Here is an 18,927-nt window from a genome sequence, read left to right on the forward strand (position 1 = left end):
CAACATTATTCAGACAATGTCTTCGAGATGCCCAGAAAGATAATCAGGTGGAGAGGTGTATCAATCATCAGTAGGTACAATTCAGAACGTTCTGCCAGTGAAACAAATTACAAGTCACTCTTAAAAATCAGTCTGGAAGTATTAATATATCTTTTAAAGTATTTATATATATTTTAAGTATCATGGCAGCTAACCTCCTTAACTACTGTAGGTCTGAATAAGAAGCCCATGTTTTGTTTTGTCTATTTGTGATGATTATAATCACATTTATTATAATAATTAATTTTAGCAACAGCAACTCAATCAAATTATATTACTTTATTTCACCCATTACCTTAGTAACCACATATACACAAACGAGTACCTTTGCTAAAAATATGAATTGTACAACTTCTTTATCAACACAGTGAGTCCTAACCTTAAACCCCAGAGACTCTCTCCGTTGTCCTTCTCAAATATTAATCTCAATCTCAGAGAACCATCATTCTGCATGACACAGAACTTTGTGTTCACCTGAAAAGTGTACACGTTTTCCTCAGGGGTCATTTTCGCTGTGATTCCTGCGTACTTCTTCTCCACCTGCCTCTGACTTTCTTCAAGAGCTTGATAGCTGGCTCAGTGTACTGCTTGTTGGAAAGACCCAGCACAAGTGGTACCACTGCCATGCTTCCAATGCCAGTGCACGACAGAACAATGTGAGTGGTAGAGCTCCACTTTGTGTCGCTAATCAAAAATACTATGCAGGCATGCATGTAAATGAGATAGGGCACCCAGCAGGCAAGAAAAGTCAGCGACACAGCCACCACGCAGCGTGTGTAACGCAGATTCAACCTGTGCTCCTTGTCTGACACCTTACTGCTCCGATCCACAGAACGATGCAGACGACACATGTCCTTCAGCTGGCTGCGAGTGATGCTCAGGACATGTCCAGTCAGCCCAGCAATGAGCAGGATGGCAGGCAGGACCAGTCCATACACTTCTAGATATATGAAGGCGTTGGGAAAGACTCGTCGATATGAGCAACAGACGGTTCCGTTTGCCGAACAGTTTGAAAGGAGAGTGACATTTTGGTCATGACAACAGTCGTTCCAATCCGGTCCTCTCCAGTTATTCCACCCGAAGGCCGGGAGACAGGCATAGAGTAGTGGAGGCACCCAGACAGCAAACAGTGCTAAGGGAAAGCTGTGGCGCATCCATAAAGTGTTGTAATGCAGAGGGTCGACTATGCAAATGTAGCGGTCATAGTGAACCATTACTAGGTTGAAAAGAAAAGCCAGAAAGAGGAAGTTTGGAAAAACATGAGCCATCAGACAGGAGCTAAAACTCAGCTCCCGGTTCAAGCCCATTAAAGGTATTAAAGGCAGGGCTACACCTGTGCACAGGTCTGCCACCAAGAGGCTGACAAAGAAGTAATTAGTTGTATTGTGGAGCTGTCGGTTACAGGCGATGCCTAGGATGATGACGAGGTTGGCCAGGATGATCGAGGTGGACAGTGGTACAGTGATGGTGTAGATCAGCTGCTTTTCAGAGAAGTGAGCATAGAAGTTGGTGAAGGCCATCCTCTGTGGAATCTGGAGACTTCCTTTCACGGACTCCCAGTGTCAAGTGTCAGTCTCTCTGTATGGAGTGACAGATGAGATATTTAACTGAGAAAATTAAATGTGGTCTTTTACAGATTCATTTTGTGACAACTGGGGTGATCATTTATGAAAAAAAATTCCATAGTTGCTCAAAGGCTACATGCATGTTAAATACTGTAGATTCCACTGTCTCTTAGCCCTGATTAGGGCCTCAACATGAAACCCTAATTCATTCATCTGTATGACCATTTATTTAACTATGAATCTTCTACACCAGTGGTTCTCCAACTTTTTCTACTCTGTACCACCTGAGAAAACAGTGAGCTCTCTGAGTACCACCATGATGACCAACATTAGCTCATTCCACGTTCACCTTGCAAGTGATCCCATGATTCCATGCTGCCTGTGCTTACATGAGCAAGACTTGCATTGCAGCAAAAAATAAATAAAAAGTAACTAAATAAAAAGTTCAGAAATCCTATTTCATAATCTCACAAGTAGCTACACATTTTTTCTAAATGTATTAATTGTGAATGATTTGTTTCAGATTTATTCAATTGAAAATGTAAAAATATGAATTTCCCCTGCTTACCACTAGAGGGCGATCATAGTTTGAGAACCACTGTTCTACACTAAAAAACACTTTGGTCCTTTACCTCTAGGTAATGTTACTTTGTCTACCAAATATTGGGAAACATTGTTAAAATCACTTATGTTATTATTTGAACAATCACCTTTATTCACTTTATCAATTATTCATATTTTTCTGGAGTCTTTTTCTTTCCCTCCAGTCAAACTAAACAATACAAGCAAGTTTACAAGCAAAGTCTCAGTGAAGAGAATTTTATATTATTAAAGAAAAGATTCAGATCAAACGAGTTTTGGTTGCATCTGACATTGGCTTTCTCCCTAAAACAACATAAAAATTGGATATAAATAAAGCAACAGACTGACCTCTGTCTTACCTTTGGGAGGATGGTGAGTCTTTTCATCTGCCCTGCGTCATCTGGGACTCAAACAAATCATATCACGCTCTATTTCCACTGAATGTGAAATCCCCCACTCGCAGCTTCCAATAACAACTAAACACTAAAGCAGTTTTTATATTAATTTCTTTCTTTTTAACCAGAAGAGAATGAAGCTGACGACTCATATGGTTCTTCTGGTCTCAGAAGAGGAAGTGCATACTGACAGAGGAGGAGGCAAAGAAGCCCTCCCCCAGAAAACCTCTGGGGAAGGGTGGTGAGGAAGCTGTGTTGATACTGTCCATAAGCCAGCTTGCGACAGAGGGTTTGTGGGTTTGTATGTTTTCAATCATTATTATGAATGTGTGCTTGTACAATTACCACAAACTGCACTGTGTGGGTAAAACCGATTTTGTTGTTTGATAGCAGAACAGAATGGTAAAGCACTATACATAAAACTGAATCAGCAGTAGAATCCAGCTTAATGCTGCATCGTCACCCCCAGCCCAATTATTGTTGGGCCCAATTATTGTTGTCAAAAGCTGATAGGTCTTAGTGTTAAACACTGTTTGACAAACGTATTAATAGTGGGAACGGTATTTCCATTGCATTTGGTTATAAACTGTTCTCTTAACCATTTCTTTTCATTTAAATTTGGTATAAGGTAATGTAGGTATAAACATATTCTGACCAACACCATTTTAGGGTTTTATTGTGGCTGGTCCTATGGTACTCTTGGATGGTTCTAGGTGTCAGTAACATTGCCCAATAGTGCTGACATTCCTAAATGCTAATATGTAACAAATGTTTTCATAGTTTTGACACATTTTCATGTCATTCTCTTTCCTGTAAGTCAATTTTTTCTATTTATCTTAGTATACTGGACTAGAACCTTTTGGAATACATTGATTTAAATATGCTTTACGGAACCAAGACACACAAGTGTCCACTTCACTGGCATGACATATTGGATTACTTCAGATGGTTATTTTATCTTAGTTAATCTTATTCATCTGTTTTGTTTTAAAACATTATTTCAGTAATTGATGCACCCGGGTCTCAGCAGCAACATTCCCTAAGTAGGTCAAAACTATTGCTAAGATGTGTTTGTGAATTTGCTTTGATCCTGGACAGACCTTAACATATACACACACAGCTGACTATACGTTACATTTTCAAACAGTTGCCACATTTCACCTAATATATATAAACACAGCTTAGGATAGAATACCAGTTGTGACATGTTTTGTAAGCCCAGCATTGTGGACTCCTCAATATATTTCACAGCAGACGGTTCTGCTGGCAGAGATAAATAAAGTTCAGTCAGATAATGGTTTCTAAACACATAGTTGAGCTCGAAAGCATCTGGAAAGACGTTACAGAGGTACGATAAGCTAGACATGGAAGCATTTAAACATTAGAAAGGGGGAGAAGGATCATTTGTCTTTCCTGGAACATTTGGTCTCATGCAACAGAAACTGAAACAATTAGACATGTTTACAAATAGGGAGAAAAACTACATTTTATTCGACTTAATGTAGCTGGTGTAGTTGTCTTACAACTGGAGTGTAATGGAATCGATTCCAAACTTGGTAGTTTAAGACAAAGCCTGTGCTTTGAAAGTGCTTTGCTGGGAGAACTCCCAAGGTGCACCGAGCAGACGCTTTTCCTTATAGTAATCATTGACTGAGACAGACACTACTAGTCAGAGCAGCAGTACATTACCACACGTTTAAGCAGGACAATATAGTTACTTGTGTTTTACAATTGCTACAAAAATGTTTTTGTGCTAACTGACATTTGTATTGAGGGGACGAGTAATGGATCACAATATCAAACTATTACTTTTATTTAGGTTAACACTTGCACACTAACACTTATGCTAATACTTAACCTGACACTACTAATAACAATTAAAAGACAGGTTTAAAAAGATTTGAGTTTTCTAGTAGATCACATTACTTAAGTGGTAAGTATACATGTCTCCAAACACTGAAGAAATATAAAGTTTTATTTATTTTAATGCCTAAAAATATATTTAGACATTACAGGAGGGCAATTTGATTAGTGTAAATCAAGTAAAAAAACTAAAGTTAGTTAAATATACTGATCACAGGTGGGGAAGGGGAGGGGGTTGTCTAGCAGACTGGCCGAGAGGGAACGTGGTGGTGCGGGTGGGTGTGTAAAGCTTGTGATTCTTATAAACCGTATTTGATATTGTTGTATAATATCCCATTTTTCATTGTGCATCCGAGAGGGAACGTGGTGGTGCGGGTGGGTGTGTAAAGCTTGTGATTCTTATAAACCGTATTTGATATTGTTGTATAATATCCCATTTTTCATTGTGCATCAATTTAAAATAAAAAAAATGAAAAGGTAAAATGTATATATAGCCCGAACATGTCACATGTATGGTCGTTCTTTCTGACCAAACTTTGGGAGACACTGGTTGCACTATTGGCAGTAAAGGCCCCCATTTTGTAAACCGTTGTTATTTGCAATATGACTATGAGTTTGACCTCTGTGAGCTTGCAGCAGAAAAAAAGCACAAACCTAAAACATTATTGAATGACTTTATCGCGTGCACACAAAATGTGACGTCATCTTGAAGCCACCTATTTAAATTAAAGTATCCACAAGTGTGGGGCGTTCACGTACCGTTTAAATGCAGGAACACGCATTTGCCATAATTCCGATCGGCTCTGAAAGCAGCATAGTCTACGCACGCGCAGAGGGTGGAACCGGTAGATGTCCTGACGGAAAGGTCTTTTTGTTTGGGCCACTTACACTCGACAGTTGCTTTGATTCCCTGGGTTATAAACCATTTTTTATCTGCATTAATTTCGGTGAGTATTTGTACTCAAGCCTTCATAATTTTCGTAAAATTGTAAGAAATGCTGCGATACGTATGGTACACGAGGTTAGAAGGTATATATAAAAAAAGAATTTATCTCCAATCAAAATGGAAAACGTCCATGCAGAGCTGGCGCACGGCTCTTTATTTGGTTAGCTTAGGCTCGTTACTCAGCGAAGCCTCCTCAGCACACAAATGAGTGTAGTGTTAATACAAAACAGAGGGCATTTGTTATTGGGTGGTTGTTTGGTGCTAGTAATACGCACCTAACTCGTTGTATTGTTTAAAAAAATAGTTCCATCAGCGATTGTGAAGAGTTGTTCAGTTGTTAGAAGGCCCGGCTAAGCAGTGCTACTAGAACGCATGGTCAGGCCTGAAGTTAGCAAATGCTAACGTTTAATTTTGTCGTTGGAGAAAATGTATTTCGCCACACGATTCTAGCCTTGCAATTTATGCATCAACTAACTGTGTCGTTGTTGTAGGTTTACATTGATATCTAAATTAATAGCACAGGCCCTAGATATAGTATCCCTGCTTCTATTGTCTGACTTTACGGAGTTGTCACTGAGGAATGTTAGCTCAAATCGCTAGTTGTTATGAGCGTAGAACGATTTGATTTATAGAAATATTAATCGACAAAGTGTCGTTGCGTGGTAATCTGGGACAATACAGAGAATATTAGTCGTTTTAAAGTGTTCTCGTCTCTAAAACATTCAACCAGGAAGCCGAGGTATTTTTTTTCCTTAAAAACAACTTATGTTTTTAAATCTAGGGGGAACACAGTTTGCTCAAAATCAACAATAAATAGGGTATAATATCAAAAATAACTTGTTAGGTTTCAGAATACATGCTAAAATTTCTATAAAGTCTAATTATTGAGATGGCAGTCAGAGATGGAAATTTGGGTGGGAAATGTAGTCAAATCGTTTGATTTAAATTCAAGAAGTTGTCTATCTTTGAACACATCCATCTATCAACAATATATATATATATATTTAACTTGTAAATGTGAGTTATGCAACAAATACAAACAACACCTATATATTTTGCCACACCTCTTTGGGTATTGACATGTTTGGTTCAAGTATGTTGAAATATGCAAAAACAAGTTTGTCTTGTGTCTCCTAAAAGGTGTCTTTTATGAATAATCAAAAGCAGCAAAAGCCAACGCTAACAGGCCAGCGTTTCAAAACGAGGAAAAGAGGTTAGTATAACATTTGTAATACAGAGTATAATATAATCACATAATATGTATTAGCTTTTTATTTTGTTTTAGCAACTTGACTGTGAACCTTAGTTGGCCTTGTGCATAACTTTGTTTGGAATTTGTGTGCTTTTGTCCGACAGATGAAAAGGAGAGGTTTGACCCTTCTCAGTTTCAAGAGTCAATCGTACAAGGCTTGAATCAAACTGGCACTGACTTGGTAGCGGTTGCGAAGTTCCTTGATGCCTCTGGTGGCAAGCTTGACTACCGCCGGTATGCAGAGACCCTCTTTGACATCCTGGTGGCCGGTGGTATGCTGGGTGAGTCGCCCCAGACAATTAACAAACTGGTCAGCCTGTAATCAGATTCAAATCAGTGGGTTAACAGACAGAAGGTGACAGAATGTTCATGGTGTATGCAGTTGGTTGTCTTGTGTGTGGGGTTAATTTATTTGTTTTGGTGTGCAGCCCCGGGGGGTACTCTATCTGATGACATGATCCGTACTGACTACTGCCTTTTCACGGCACAAGAAGACCTGGAAACAATGCAAGCATATGCTCAGGTACACTGCTGCTGCTGACTGCTTATTCTTCATAAACAGGCCAGCTCATTGAGTTGCTTGTTGTCTGGATATACTTAATTTATTTATTTTGTATTCCAAATAGGTTTTTAACAAGCTGATCAGGCGTTACAAGTACCTGGAGAAAGGTTTTGAAGAGGAGATCAAGAAGGTGAGGGTCTTAATTAAATTATTTTTTACTACATGTGAAACCCAAACTTAGTCTTGGCACTTTAGCAATTTGGTTTAGCAGTTATTTGTCAGTTGTCTTACGATGAGTCACAGTGGATTGTGTGCAGAATCAAACTGTTGTCCTCTGGAGATACACAATATGCGATCCAATTTATTAATTGCTGATGATGTGTCAATTTGTATTGTTCTAATAATATTCATGCAGGTTCTTATCAAAGGTGGGGGAAAAAATGTCTTCGGTGCACGCAATCGACCTTAGAAAAAATCATTATTAAAATCCTTGTCTTTTATGTCTGTCTATTAGGTAAACACTAGGCTTGGTTGAACCAATCAAGGGGGTTGGAACCTAATATGCCCATAATTTGCATGACTGCATGTCATGTATTTTCCTCAACCAGTTGGCTGATATAACCTAGTGGGCATAGTCTGCAGATGTTATTTTAGAGATTTAGTCAACATAGTGAAACGGGACACGACTCCAAATATTAAAGATAATTCTGTTATTATTTTTAATTGTGGATTAGTTGGCTTATTGGTTTTATCATTATAGAAAAAAAATATATTCAACAATCTTTTTTTTGTCATTTGACAAGTTATTTATCCTTGTTGTAACACATCCAAATGACATTTGTATCCCCTCAGTTGCTGCTGTTTTTAAAGGGGTTCACTGAGTCTGAGCGCAACAAACTGGCCATGTTGACTGGTATCCTGTTGGCCAATGGGGACATATCAGCCTCCATCCTGACCAGCCTCTACAATGAGAACCTCGTCAAAGAGGGTGAGGAACCAGATCTCCTGGTGAAGTTGCAGCTATGAATCACCAAACTCATTATGTGGCTCATTTGAAGAAAAAAAAATCTTTTTTAAAAATGGCCTGGCTAAAACAGTATAAAGTACAAATCAAATAATTCTAAATTACCTTTTTGATACACTTATATTGAACCCGGTGGTACTATTGTTGTTAGTTACCACAATTAACCACATTCTTGACTTTCCACCATTTTTGTTTCAATATTTCAAATACCTTTGCATGTCCAAAGTTATGAAGATCCATAAAAAAAGAACATGATCAACATCACAACAGTTAAACACAGTAATATACTTGTTCTGTGTGCAGGGGTATCAGCAGCCTTTGCTGTCAAGCTGTTCAAATCATGGATCAATGAGAAGGACATCAACTCTGTGGCTACCAATCTCCGAAAAGTTGGCATGGATAACAGATTGATGGTAAAGATTTTTTTTCCCAATAAGAAAAAGCACTCAAGTTGGTGTCTCTATCTCAGCTACATGGTATGGTCAGCCCTGAAGTTAGCAAATAAAAAGAAAATGAGCGATCAAAATGCAAACTGGTGAAAATTCTATTGTACTAACATAGAATTGGTATAATACAGTACTATTGTAACATAACCATTGTTAAAGTGACAGCAAAATGTTTGAAAGAATTTTTTTTAAAATATTTTCTTTAAAAACGTAGTAACACTAGCAAGTCCTTGCTACCCCACAAGAAAATTGAGAGGCCCTGCCAGATTAGGAAAACAAATGCCTTAGTAATTCCCACTGAGATAGAACCTTTAACACTGAGCTGATTGTAAGATGAACTTAACTTGATTTCAACTGTTTTCCCTTTTTGCCCAAAAATGTGCCACAGGAACTCTTTCCTGCCTTCAACCCTTTTTGCCCACAAATGTGCCACAGGAACTCTTTCCTGCCAACAAACGAAGCTGCGAGCATTTTTCCAAGTACTTCACTGATGCAGGGCTGAAGGAGCTTTCTGACTTTGCCAGGAACCAACAAACCATTGGTGCCCGTAAGGAGTTACAGAAAGAGCTCCAGGAGATGATGGCCCAAGGTGAATCTCAGAAGGAGGTGAGTTGTTTTTGGTTTTGACTATCTTTAGCATAAACCATGTCTTTTTTTTGGCATAAATGAAATTGGAAACTTTGGTTGCTGTTCTGCCATGAAAATTTAGCCCATTGGGGTAAAATGGGTTCTTCAAATTTGAGTTGTACATATAAATTGACCTCGACCTAACTTGATTTTTAACTCCAATTACCACTTCCCTGATTTGCAACCACCTTCTTAATCTTAACCGCTGTTTAATTTGAAGATTGGCACAAAAGAGAGAGATGAAATGTCATCCACATGGACACTTTCACAAATGTTATTGTTCTGGGCTCACAGGATCTACTGGTGTGCTTGACTTCAAGTTTTTAAAGAGAAACAGGTGCCTGCTGTAATAACAAAGCTGTTCTTTTTTCCCCCCACCTCTGGATTGTCAGATTATTGTCTTCATCACAGAGGAGATGAAGAAGGCTGGCCTCTCTGAGCAGACCATGATTGGCATCATCTGGACCAGTGTAATGAGTACTGTGGAGTGGAACAAGAAAGAGGAGTTGGTGACCGAACAAGCCATCAAACACTTAAAGGTTTGAGACTTGATTTGGTTTTTTAAAATGGTTTAGATATAGACAAATAATCTGAGTAATTTAAAATTTTATTTTTATGTAATATAGTATCTAGGCTGTAACCCTGCATCCTGAAAATGTGTCAGTTAAAAATCAATACAAATCGGTGACTATTTGCATTGGTAAAACATAAATGAATCGCGCATCAAGGCATAAAGATAGGCTGTCATCTCAAAAAGTCAGTGGTCATACCTTGCGCCTACCCACTCTGGTACAGGAGGTGGCGGTATGCATCTAAAAACGTTGTTTGTGGCCCGCTATTAAACAAAGATGTCATGCCAAGGTAAATTTAATGTGCAGTGTTTCTGAAAAAAATTATAGTTCTGTTATTTTAAGAAAATTCACATCCAGTTGCCTAACAGAACTTTTCAACCTTGACCATAACCTGGATGACTGAGAATCTTCATAGACTTCTGTTATTTTAGTTAACTTTTTCAGTTGGTAATGGTATCTGGTATAGCACCAGAATCTTGCAAAACATACACCTTGTTATTGGTATCAAAAAAGTAATATTGTGCATCCTTTCTTTTTGCAGCAATACAGCTCTCTGCTGAAAAATTTCACCAAGCAGGGACTGTCAGAACTCAGCCTGCTGCTGAAGATTCAGGAATACTGTTACGACAACATCCACTTCATGAAGGCCTTTCAAAAGATCGTGCTTCTCCTCTACAAAGGTTGGTGGCGAACACAGAGATGCCAGAATCTTCTTGCATTCATAATGTAAATGTAGTTCATTTAGATGAGGGTTTTAAAGTGTCTCTAGAACTATATATGCTGCCTGAATATTATTTGAAAGTACTTCCCAAAATTTTAGTTTCTAAGTGTATAAAGATCTATTTAAGATGTTTTTGTCTCATTCCAATTTTCTTTTTATTTCTCCCCAAACAAACACAGTGGATGTTTTAAGTGAAGAGGCCATACTGAAGTGGTACACTGAAGCCCACATTGCCAAGGGGAGAAGTGTTTTCCTTGAGCAAATGAAAAAATTTGTGGAGTGGCTCAAGAACGCAGAAGAAGGTAAAAACTGAACACATGCTACTTTTTGGCTCTCAGCATTTTACTGTTTACAGTTTTGCCTCTAGATAGTACAGAGTGTACTTGACATTAGTAAATGTGAATTTGACTCTTCTCCCTGACACACCTCACACCCAAAATTGTGTGTCATGATTATCTGTCTCAGTATCTATTTTTTGTATGGAATGTTTTTGGACAGTGTTTAAATATGTCCCACTTATGTTTGTTTCCCAGAGTCTGAATCAGAGGAGGAGGAGGAGGAGGCGGACTAAGACCTCCATTACCAGATAACTTTTTCTTTTTTCCCTTTTTTTTTTTCAAACAATTAGCATCAGTTGAATAAGACTCTTGTAAACTCCCTATTCTTTTCCCCTGTCGCTTACACTTATATGTCCACCGACCAAAATGAAAAAGGCCTGTGTCCCTCTCCATCTAATGCAGATTTGACAAATGAAAATAAAAAATGATAAATTATACCTGCTTTATAATCTTGGTATAGTTGTTGATATGCCTTCTGTAATTGAAGTACAAAAAGACATCTGATCTCAGTTTGTTGCTTGTACCAGTTCCAACTAGAATTTGAAAAAATCCAAGTTTGCCTTTTTGCCATGTTTCTCTAATTTTGAAGTTTAATTTTGCTCAGATTACATTTTTATTCCTGTCAGGTCTTTAACATGACCCTACTTTTTTGACTTCCAAGAACACCTTGACTGCATGATACAACATGTGCAGCTCTCAAAGAGGCCTATCAAGCTGAATATTGGTTTGTACTTTGTTTAATCTGATAAAATCTTTTTGATTTTTTTTAAAGAAATAAAGACTATGAAAATTGTAGACATGCTGTGAATGATTTTTTTTTTTCAGTTGCATGGTAACACTTAATGATTTAACACAGAATTAAGTCCAACCATTGACACACTTAGTGTTGAGGAACACATAATTCAGAGCTTCTGAACATGAGTCAAGTTATGGTATTGTACAGTATTGTTTCTTGGAAAATGTACAGCTCTGTAAAAATAAAAAATAAAAAATCAGGTCTTCAACTGGAAGCCTTTTAACTGACCAGATTTACTGAAAAGCAAAAAATTAAAAAGGTTGCTGCCATTCTGTGTGAAATGTGAAGTTTCCAGTGATTTTTAACAATGGGCGACCCAAATTTTGGCAGCAAGTGGTTGTAAAGCAGGGGTCTCAGTCCGTTGCTTGACCAATGTAATGATAGTTCTGGGACATACAATAGTAGCTGCTCTTCTTACAATTGTCGTTTCACCCATTTGAATATCATTACAAGTGTAACTGATTCAACACAGTAGCAGTACATTTTTTGACCCTCTTGTTGACTAGTTTTATTTTTAGAACATACCCCATGAGCATCTTAGGTAGTTAATGGGAGCTACTGGGTGGCCCATGCACCACGTTGATGACCCCTGCTGTAAAGCATTAATCAGTTCTTTAACAAGTTCCAATATGTAAAGAAGAAAACTTTCTTATTCTCTACACTAGGAGTAGCAAGAAATACAGAGACATTTTTAAAGAAAAACAAATAAATATGAATGTCCCATCCTTCCATCCATTTTCATCCGCTTTCTTAGGTAGTTAATGGGAGCTACTGGGTGGCCCATGCACCACGTTGATGACCCCTGCTGTAAAGCATTAATCAGTTCTTTAACAAGTTCCAATATGTAAAGAAGAAAACTTTCTTATTCTCTACACTAGGAGTAGCAAGAAATACAGAGACATTTTTAAAGAAAAACAAATAAATATGAATGTCCCATCCTTCCATCCATTTTCATCCGCTTATCCGTTACCGGGTTGCGGGGGCAGCAGTCGCCACCCAAATCACATTGCACCGTACCTAAACCTTCCTGCGGGTGGTGAGTCCACTGGAAGGTATTAACCGCCCTAACCGGGATTCGAACTTGTCCAGGAGGTGAACCCTGGAGTTCCACACCAATGACAGAGACATTGCCTCTGGGCCAAAGCGCCACTAATATGAATGTCCAATTAATTAATTTCTGCTTTGGAAAGTTATACTTTTCCTGTGCAAAAATCAATTTCTTGAATTTTTCAACCTAATCATTGTTAATATTTAATTGGCCCTGCAACACTACTATAAAAAAATGTGTATAAAAAATGTAAATATGTTGCAGGTACACCTGTTTTCAAAGGTGTGTGTGTACCTGTATGTCCATGTCTGTCTTTTCCTTCAAGGTTAAAGGCTCGCCATCAAATATGGTGTGGATTTAGTCCTGGTCGTCAAACGTTTTCATCCTCTCAGAAACATCACCTATAGACATATCACATCTATTACATTCTATTCTCAGATGCACCATAAAAAGGTTAAATGTCAGAACTCTACATATTGGATGAAACTTGATTCACAAATCCTAAATGTCATTAAATCTTAAATCACAAGTTTCTGTTGTACAACATTAAACATTCAAGAATGTCAAAAATTCTGATATGAGGACTGAACTTTTAGAAACTAACATTTTTCCTGTTCAAGTGATCAGTGTCTAAATAATACTCATTATGGTATGTGACCACTAGCATTCAAGATATGTATATCACCTTCATATTGAAATCAGGTAAAATACCAATAACGAATGAATGAATTAACCAATAATGAATGAATATTGTGATAAGTAAAATACCATTAGTGAATAACGAATTAATGAATAATGGGATTAAATACCAAGGAATGCACGTAGTGGGTTTCAAGGAGGTATCAAAGAATTGTGCTTAATTACTCCTCATGCACACTAACCCTAACCCTACTACTGTGAGACAATACCAAAAATGTTCCTCCTAGTTATCTCCAAAGCAGTTTAAAAGTAGGAAACTGGACTTACCTCAAGTAAATTGAAGACGTTTCTCCTTTCATCAAAGGGGCTTCATCAGTTCTACTGTCCCGGTGGGGAGTTTAGGTATTTATCTATCCACCCCAAAGGAGGGTGTGGTGTCGAAAAAGTAGATCTGATGAAGCCTCTTGGCCAAACGTCTTCAATTTACTTGAGGCGAGTCCAGTTGTCTACGTTTGAAACTGCTTTTGAGATTATTATGATGACCTGGCTGACTGAGAATATCCACACGTATTTCCTCCTAGTTACTTCAACTCATTAAAATAAAAAAATAGCGTTTACAAGATTAACTAAAATTGAAATATAACTATATAATGGCATCAGAGTAGCTAAAAGAGGAAGACGTTTCTCACCTTTTTTCTGCACTTCAAGCTGAGCACGCAATGTTGGAATTGTAGCGGCACACCAAAGGGAAGATACGTAATACACAAACACCGAATTAGCATTAGCATGGACGACGTGTTGGCGGTCTTTTTCCAATAAACAATCCGTCTTACACACGTTCCCTTCTTTCAGTCACTCAGCTACGGTCCCTCGGCAGGTAACTAAACTGGTTTATACTCCTGTGTATTCGCCATTTTCTTCTCTTTTTCTTTCTTGTTTCTCCCTATGTTTACGTTCTTTTTGAACGTAGCTAACTCCTTTCCCGCCGCTCATATTGGAAACAACCGAAGAAGCAGAGCGTCGACACAAACTGAACGTGACCTGCGTAGCTCTTGATTGGCTGTTGAGGCGTAGACCCCGCGCCCCAAAGTGGGATTACGTCCACCGAGTGGTGCTTTCAAGTATGATAGGACATTTGAAATGTTACCGATGTGCAAAATAAGAGATTGATTAAATGTACACTCTCTTTGCCGATCTATTATCGTGTTTTTCTCACCAGGGCTACACATTTGCTTTGATTCCCCTTAAGTGTAGAGTATTGCGTTCTACTGAGTGGAAATGTTTGATAAATTGCACTGCGACAAGTGTCACCTCTCTCTGATGTGTATTTTGAGAGACAAAAATGAAATAAAACAGGTTTTTATTAACAGCACCATAATCTTCAAATTTAAAATTACAATTTAAAAATTAACAAATGAAATTGGTCAAAGTGAAATGCATTTAAATGACGTATTCAATACTTACACAATACTTAAGTCACAGGCTTTGAAAAAAAAGTAAAAAAAAACTTTTGTAAAATATCTTTTAGGCTTACTGCTGGAAACCAAAGAAGTCAATTTCTGCCACAAATCTGCCTTACACACAAAAGGTCCTGGGTTCGAGCCCCTGAGAAACCACCCACTTGGCACCTGCATGCGACAGTCTGTGTGGGTTGCCAGGTCTGAGACTGAGAATTTCTCCATTATGGGACTGCTATTTCTTTATTATAACTATTTATTTTTATTTAAAATTTTGACTTAAGAATCTACATTTCTTTTCCACCAAAGTGGCAGAAATGGGTCAGTAGTAGTCAAGTAAGCGAAGTTTACAAGTTTTTGATTGACAATGAAAACAGGTTGAAAACAGTTTGTTTTTACTGTACAAAAATATATTTATTTTTAAGCAGCTTCTCAGTAGTCACAATGTGCAAAGGACAGAACTGTCTGGGATTCAAGTACATTTTTGTACAGTGACGTTACACTTCAGATTTAGAGGTAGACATTCATAACTATGACAGCTTTGAGGTAGTGCGTAACATTTCCCACTGATACCTTTTTAGCCATAGTCTCCATGGTGACTCATCGTGAGCCATTTTGATCATATCAATGGACGTGGTAAATTTTTTAAAAAATGATTCAATTTTTTACAAATCCAAACGCATGCAAAAAAAACATACACACAAAACAAAGGCACTGTGCAACATTGCAAAAGTAAACGTATCACCAAACTTCAGATAAACAGGTCTCATCGTTCATTCACCGTGAATTTAAGCTCTAACCAAAATTTTCATCAAACAATGGACATCCTGAGAAGATGTGATCTAATCCATACTGGACAACTTCAATAACAGTCAGGCCAAGCATTGGGACATGGATGTGTCTGCTTTTCACCTGCTTCGTTGAACCAAACTGAATTTAAAAGAACTGATAAATAACCATTAGATTGAACCCCAACAGTAATACTCTGAAGTGTGAATTTATACAGTCCAATAGTCCTTCACAGGTCAGGTACAGGTCTTGCCCTTTAAAGTGCCCCTTCAAACTTGAAGTAGTTCTAACAGTATACTTGATGGTGGCGTTGACTCAACTGACAGCAGTAGGAGCTCCTCGGTTTCCTTCATGTGACCAAAGGCGACACAACTTTTTTAGGAGTTAGCTTTGCTGGTGGGCTGTACTATCCCTGCGACCAAAATACACCTTCACCTCCTCTGTGGGACGCAGCTTTACTCACGGTCTCAGGTTACAGCTCAACCAAAACAGAGTAAACAGAAAGTGCTTTTCAGTGTAAGTTCCATCTCTGCTTTTCTATTCCACTCCAAAAATAAATATATTTATATGAATGTGAATGTAGAAAGTTTTACAGGTTTTCCACAAAACTTTTTTTTTTAACAGATAAACATCATAGGGATGGACTCTCTCTGGAAAGTGGGCTTCATACAGCAGTGGAGTGCCCCCCACCCTCTCTGAGCTGTGGAAGCAAAGAAACAGTTTTTCTTTAGGGAAAGCGTCATCAAGTGAAACATTTATTTACCTGTGATGACACCTAATACCAACTCTTAATCACCATTTCATTTGGTAGAATTAAGGAGCTAACCAACTGATTCGATTTGTAACCGCAGGCTTACGGAATCATATAATTTTATTATTATCTATTTTTATTTTACGACCATTTCTCCTCATTGAACGCAGCGGCGTTGGTGCAGTGTGCAGCCTAATTCGAACCAAAGCAAGTGGAACCTTTTGTGTTGTCATTCACCGCAACGTAGTTGAATAATCCAGAACCACACACCTTTACGCGAACAATCTTATTTCTGAAAACAAAACGTGCAATCAAAGTGTACTAGTGCACACTAACAGGTGGACTCGAGTTCGGTTCGGATATGTCCAAATCCAAAATAGTTGACCATATATGTTACAGGGTTGTTGTTGTTGTTGTTATCCTACAGGTTTTAACGTTCACTCACCAGTTTCCTCTGACTGCTGAGGCAAAAGGTGCAGATAGGTCTGAGGGACGGCGCGCTAATCGCGGCGTTGGCGTGAACGATGCTGTCGTAGCGGAGACAGGGCTGACCGTCCCGACAGTTCTCCCCGATCAGTAGCACATTGGCCAGATGGGAGATGTAGCTGGAGGCTAGGCGAAGCGTCTCTATCTTGGAAAGCTTCCTGTCTGCGGGCTCGGTGGGAATGAGGGTGCGCAGCGCGGTGAAGGCAGTGTTGACGCTGTGCGTCCTGTCACGCTCCCGGGCGTTCGCAGCCTGCCTCTGCTTGCTCACTCCCGACGGACGCGCCTCAGTTCCACCACTTTTACCTGCTCCTACTCCGCCACCCTTGTTCCTCCTTAACGCCCTTCGTCGTCTTGGAGCGACGACACAAGAACCGCGACCCACGACGAGCTCGTTGCCAGCAGCCTTTGGCCGCTCCATGCGCGGGCTGCAGCCGCCGGTGGAGCTGTCGGTACTGCTGTCCAGGTCGTCCAGGTCCGAGTCTTGGTGCTCAGCGCACTTCATTCTGGCTGTGGAGAGATGTTGGGGGGCCGTGCGCACTGAAGGCGGCTGCACATTACTTTATTCTGTGGGGTGAAAATAGCACTCGAGGCCGGGCAGGTGCCACCGATCCAGTGACCGAGGGGTGTTGAGCCACCCGGCCCTGGATGGAACGGCATACCATTTTAATGAATGACGGCTGCTTTCTAGGTCGCTAGAGCGCAGAGGAGTGGAGACAGGTGGAGCCTATTGGGACACCAGTCCAGATATGAAGCCCCCGTTATATGTCTGAACTGATATGATGACTCCATGACTCCCTCCACACTGCGGACCAGTAAATACTTCAACAAAAGTGCGATGGTCTCAAATGCTCTGTCAGAGCATACAACGTATTGGAACAAATATCCACAGTTTAATACAGACTTGCAGCCAAACTGCTGCACTCACTATAAGGGTCCAGTTGGTAAACACGAGTGACGTGGTGAGACTGCCCTTCACACCCCCACCCAATTCTAGAACCACGGTGGCAACAATACACTATACATGATGGAGTCACTGAACAGCACAAAAGTGAATCTAGTGATTTTTTTAGGCATGTCATTTTAAGCTACTGTTTCATTTGGTAGTTCTAACAGGCTCTCAAAAAACAAACCAGCAAAGTTACAAAACCCATAAAAATGAGATACACTTTGTGTGTCACAGTGTCACAGTCTTACAAAACATGATGCATAATCAACATTGTTGGAAAGTAAGATGGGGGATGAACACTCATTTACTACAAATGTTTACAACAAACATTTACTCTATCCAGTAACTAGTTGTGCATTGTATCACATGTTTAGGAAATGTTTTAAAGAACTAAGTTGAAAAGGTCCCACCTGATTGGCTGACAATAACATGCATGTGGGCAGCATAGGTCCCAGTGACCTAGTGTGGAAAGCTGGGGTGTCAACAGTACTACTACTACTAAATGACCAGGTTAAGGTCATCTACTTACATTGCAAACATAACATATATCTTTACTTACTTAAACCAAATACTATTAATAACCAAAGTGAAACCAAAGCAAATTGATACTGATATAAAGTGAATTATTTGTCACTGTGACACAGCACCACTGCACACACAATGAATATATATATATATACACACACATATTTGTGTATATATATATATAGACACACATTACTCCTGTAATTTGTGTCAAATCCTGATTTTGATTTGACACACTTAAAGTGTGTCAAATCAAAATCTGAAGAAAGTAAATAAATAATGCAGATTAAAGTGCTTCAAACTACCAGCTGCACAGTGTATAGAAGGTCACATAGACAGCCTGTATATCACTGTATCCCTTCAATGGCTCAGTTGGTAGAGCGGAGGACTGGTTCAAATCCGGCTCGAAGGAGACCATTTTGCCGTGACTGGAGGTTGGGGTCATTAGCTCTGGCTAAAACTTTTGAATGTGTACAAAAACAACCATCCATATTGTGTGAAATTTCTAGAAGGCCTTGGTCACACAAATGGACTTGGTCAACGGTAAACTTTTGCCCCTTAACTACCATGGCCTTCCCATGATAGAAATGCAAAACATTGAATTAATACAAAGAGAAA

The 18,927-nt window shown here is 39.1% G+C and overlaps 3 protein-coding genes across 5 annotated transcripts; 1 reads left to right on the forward strand and 2 right to left on the reverse strand.

The window, feature by feature from the left end:
* Positions 1 to 363: 363 nt before the first annotated feature.
* On the reverse strand, positions 364 to 4,782 carry gpbar1 (G protein-coupled bile acid receptor 1). Of its 2 annotated transcripts, none has more exons than XM_008324765.3 (2): positions 2,546 to 4,782; positions 364 to 1,617 (listed from the first exon to the last, which is right to left on the reverse strand). In XM_008324765.3, exon 2 carries the CDS (start codon positions 1,557 to 1,559, stop codon positions 543 to 545), a length of 1,017 nt encoding a protein of 338 aa, XP_008322987.1. In that variant the 5' UTR covers positions 1,560 to 1,617; positions 2,546 to 4,782; the 3' UTR covers positions 364 to 542. The 2 variants fall into 2 exon arrangements, with proteins under 2 accessions (XP_008322987.1, XP_008322986.1); XM_008324764.3 differs by having other exon boundaries at positions 2,535 to 4,782.
* Positions 4,783 to 5,238: 456 nt separating this feature from the next.
* bzw1a (basic leucine zipper and W2 domains 1a) lies at positions 5,239 to 11,667 on the forward strand. The gene is made up of 12 exons (XM_008324767.3): positions 5,239 to 5,391; positions 6,531 to 6,603; positions 6,747 to 6,923; positions 7,071 to 7,165; positions 7,269 to 7,334; positions 7,997 to 8,132; positions 8,472 to 8,581; positions 9,050 to 9,220; positions 9,634 to 9,780; positions 10,355 to 10,493; positions 10,714 to 10,836; positions 11,068 to 11,667. Exons 2-12 carry the CDS (start codon positions 6,540 to 6,542, stop codon positions 11,103 to 11,105), a joined length of 1,266 nt encoding a protein of 421 aa, XP_008322989.1. The 5' UTR covers positions 5,239 to 5,391; positions 6,531 to 6,539; the 3' UTR covers positions 11,106 to 11,667.
* Positions 6,827 to 18,924, reverse strand: LOC103389375 (transcription factor 15-like). Of its 2 annotated transcripts, XM_025062190.1 has the most exons (5): positions 16,798 to 18,924; positions 14,189 to 16,301; positions 14,045 to 14,063; positions 13,011 to 13,117; positions 6,827 to 6,958 (listed from the first exon to the last, which is right to left on the reverse strand). In XM_025062190.1, the coding sequence occupies exons 1-2, from the start codon at positions 17,338 to 17,340 to the stop codon at positions 16,266 to 16,268; spliced, it is 579 nt and encodes a 192-aa protein (XP_024917958.1). In that variant the 5' UTR covers positions 17,341 to 18,924; the 3' UTR covers positions 6,827 to 6,958; positions 13,011 to 13,117; positions 14,045 to 14,063; positions 14,189 to 16,265. The 2 variants fall into 2 exon arrangements, with proteins under 2 accessions (XP_024917958.1, XP_024917957.1); XM_025062189.1 differs by having other exon boundaries at positions 14,045 to 16,301.
* Between the last annotated feature and the right edge of the window lie 3 nt (positions 18,925 to 18,927).

This window comes from Cynoglossus semilaevis, chromosome 14 (genome assembly GCF_000523025.1).
Source record: "Cynoglossus semilaevis isolate Cse_v1.0 chromosome 14, Cse_v1.0, whole genome shotgun sequence".
NCBI classification, from domain to species: Eukaryota; Metazoa; Chordata; class Actinopteri; order Pleuronectiformes; family Cynoglossidae; genus Cynoglossus; species Cynoglossus semilaevis.

Bases quoted from the DNA above. Each gene is read 5' to 3' on its own strand.
- LOC103389375 (XM_025062190.1), bottom strand. From the start codon at position 17,340: ATGAAGTGCGCTGAGCACCAAGACTCGGACCTGGACGACCTGGACAGC. The intron at 16,302-16,797 runs GTGAGTGAACGT...TTGCTTCCACAG, and splicing joins TCAGCAGTCAGAGGAAACTG to CTCAGAGAGGGTGGGGGGCA.
- gpbar1 (XM_008324765.3), bottom strand. From the start codon at position 1,559: ATGGCCTTCACCAACTTCTATGCTCACTTCTCTGAAAAGCAGCTGATC.
- bzw1a (XM_008324767.3), top strand. From the start codon at position 6,540: ATGAATAATCAAAAGCAGCAAAAGCCAACGCTAACAGGCCAGCGTTTC. The intron at 8,133-8,471 runs GTGAGGAACCAG...TTCTGTGTGCAG, and splicing joins TGAGAACCTCGTCAAAGAGG to GGGTATCAGCAGCCTTTGCT. The intron at 9,221-9,633 runs GTGAGTTGTTTT...CTGGATTGTCAG, and splicing joins AAGGTGAATCTCAGAAGGAG to ATTATTGTCTTCATCACAGA.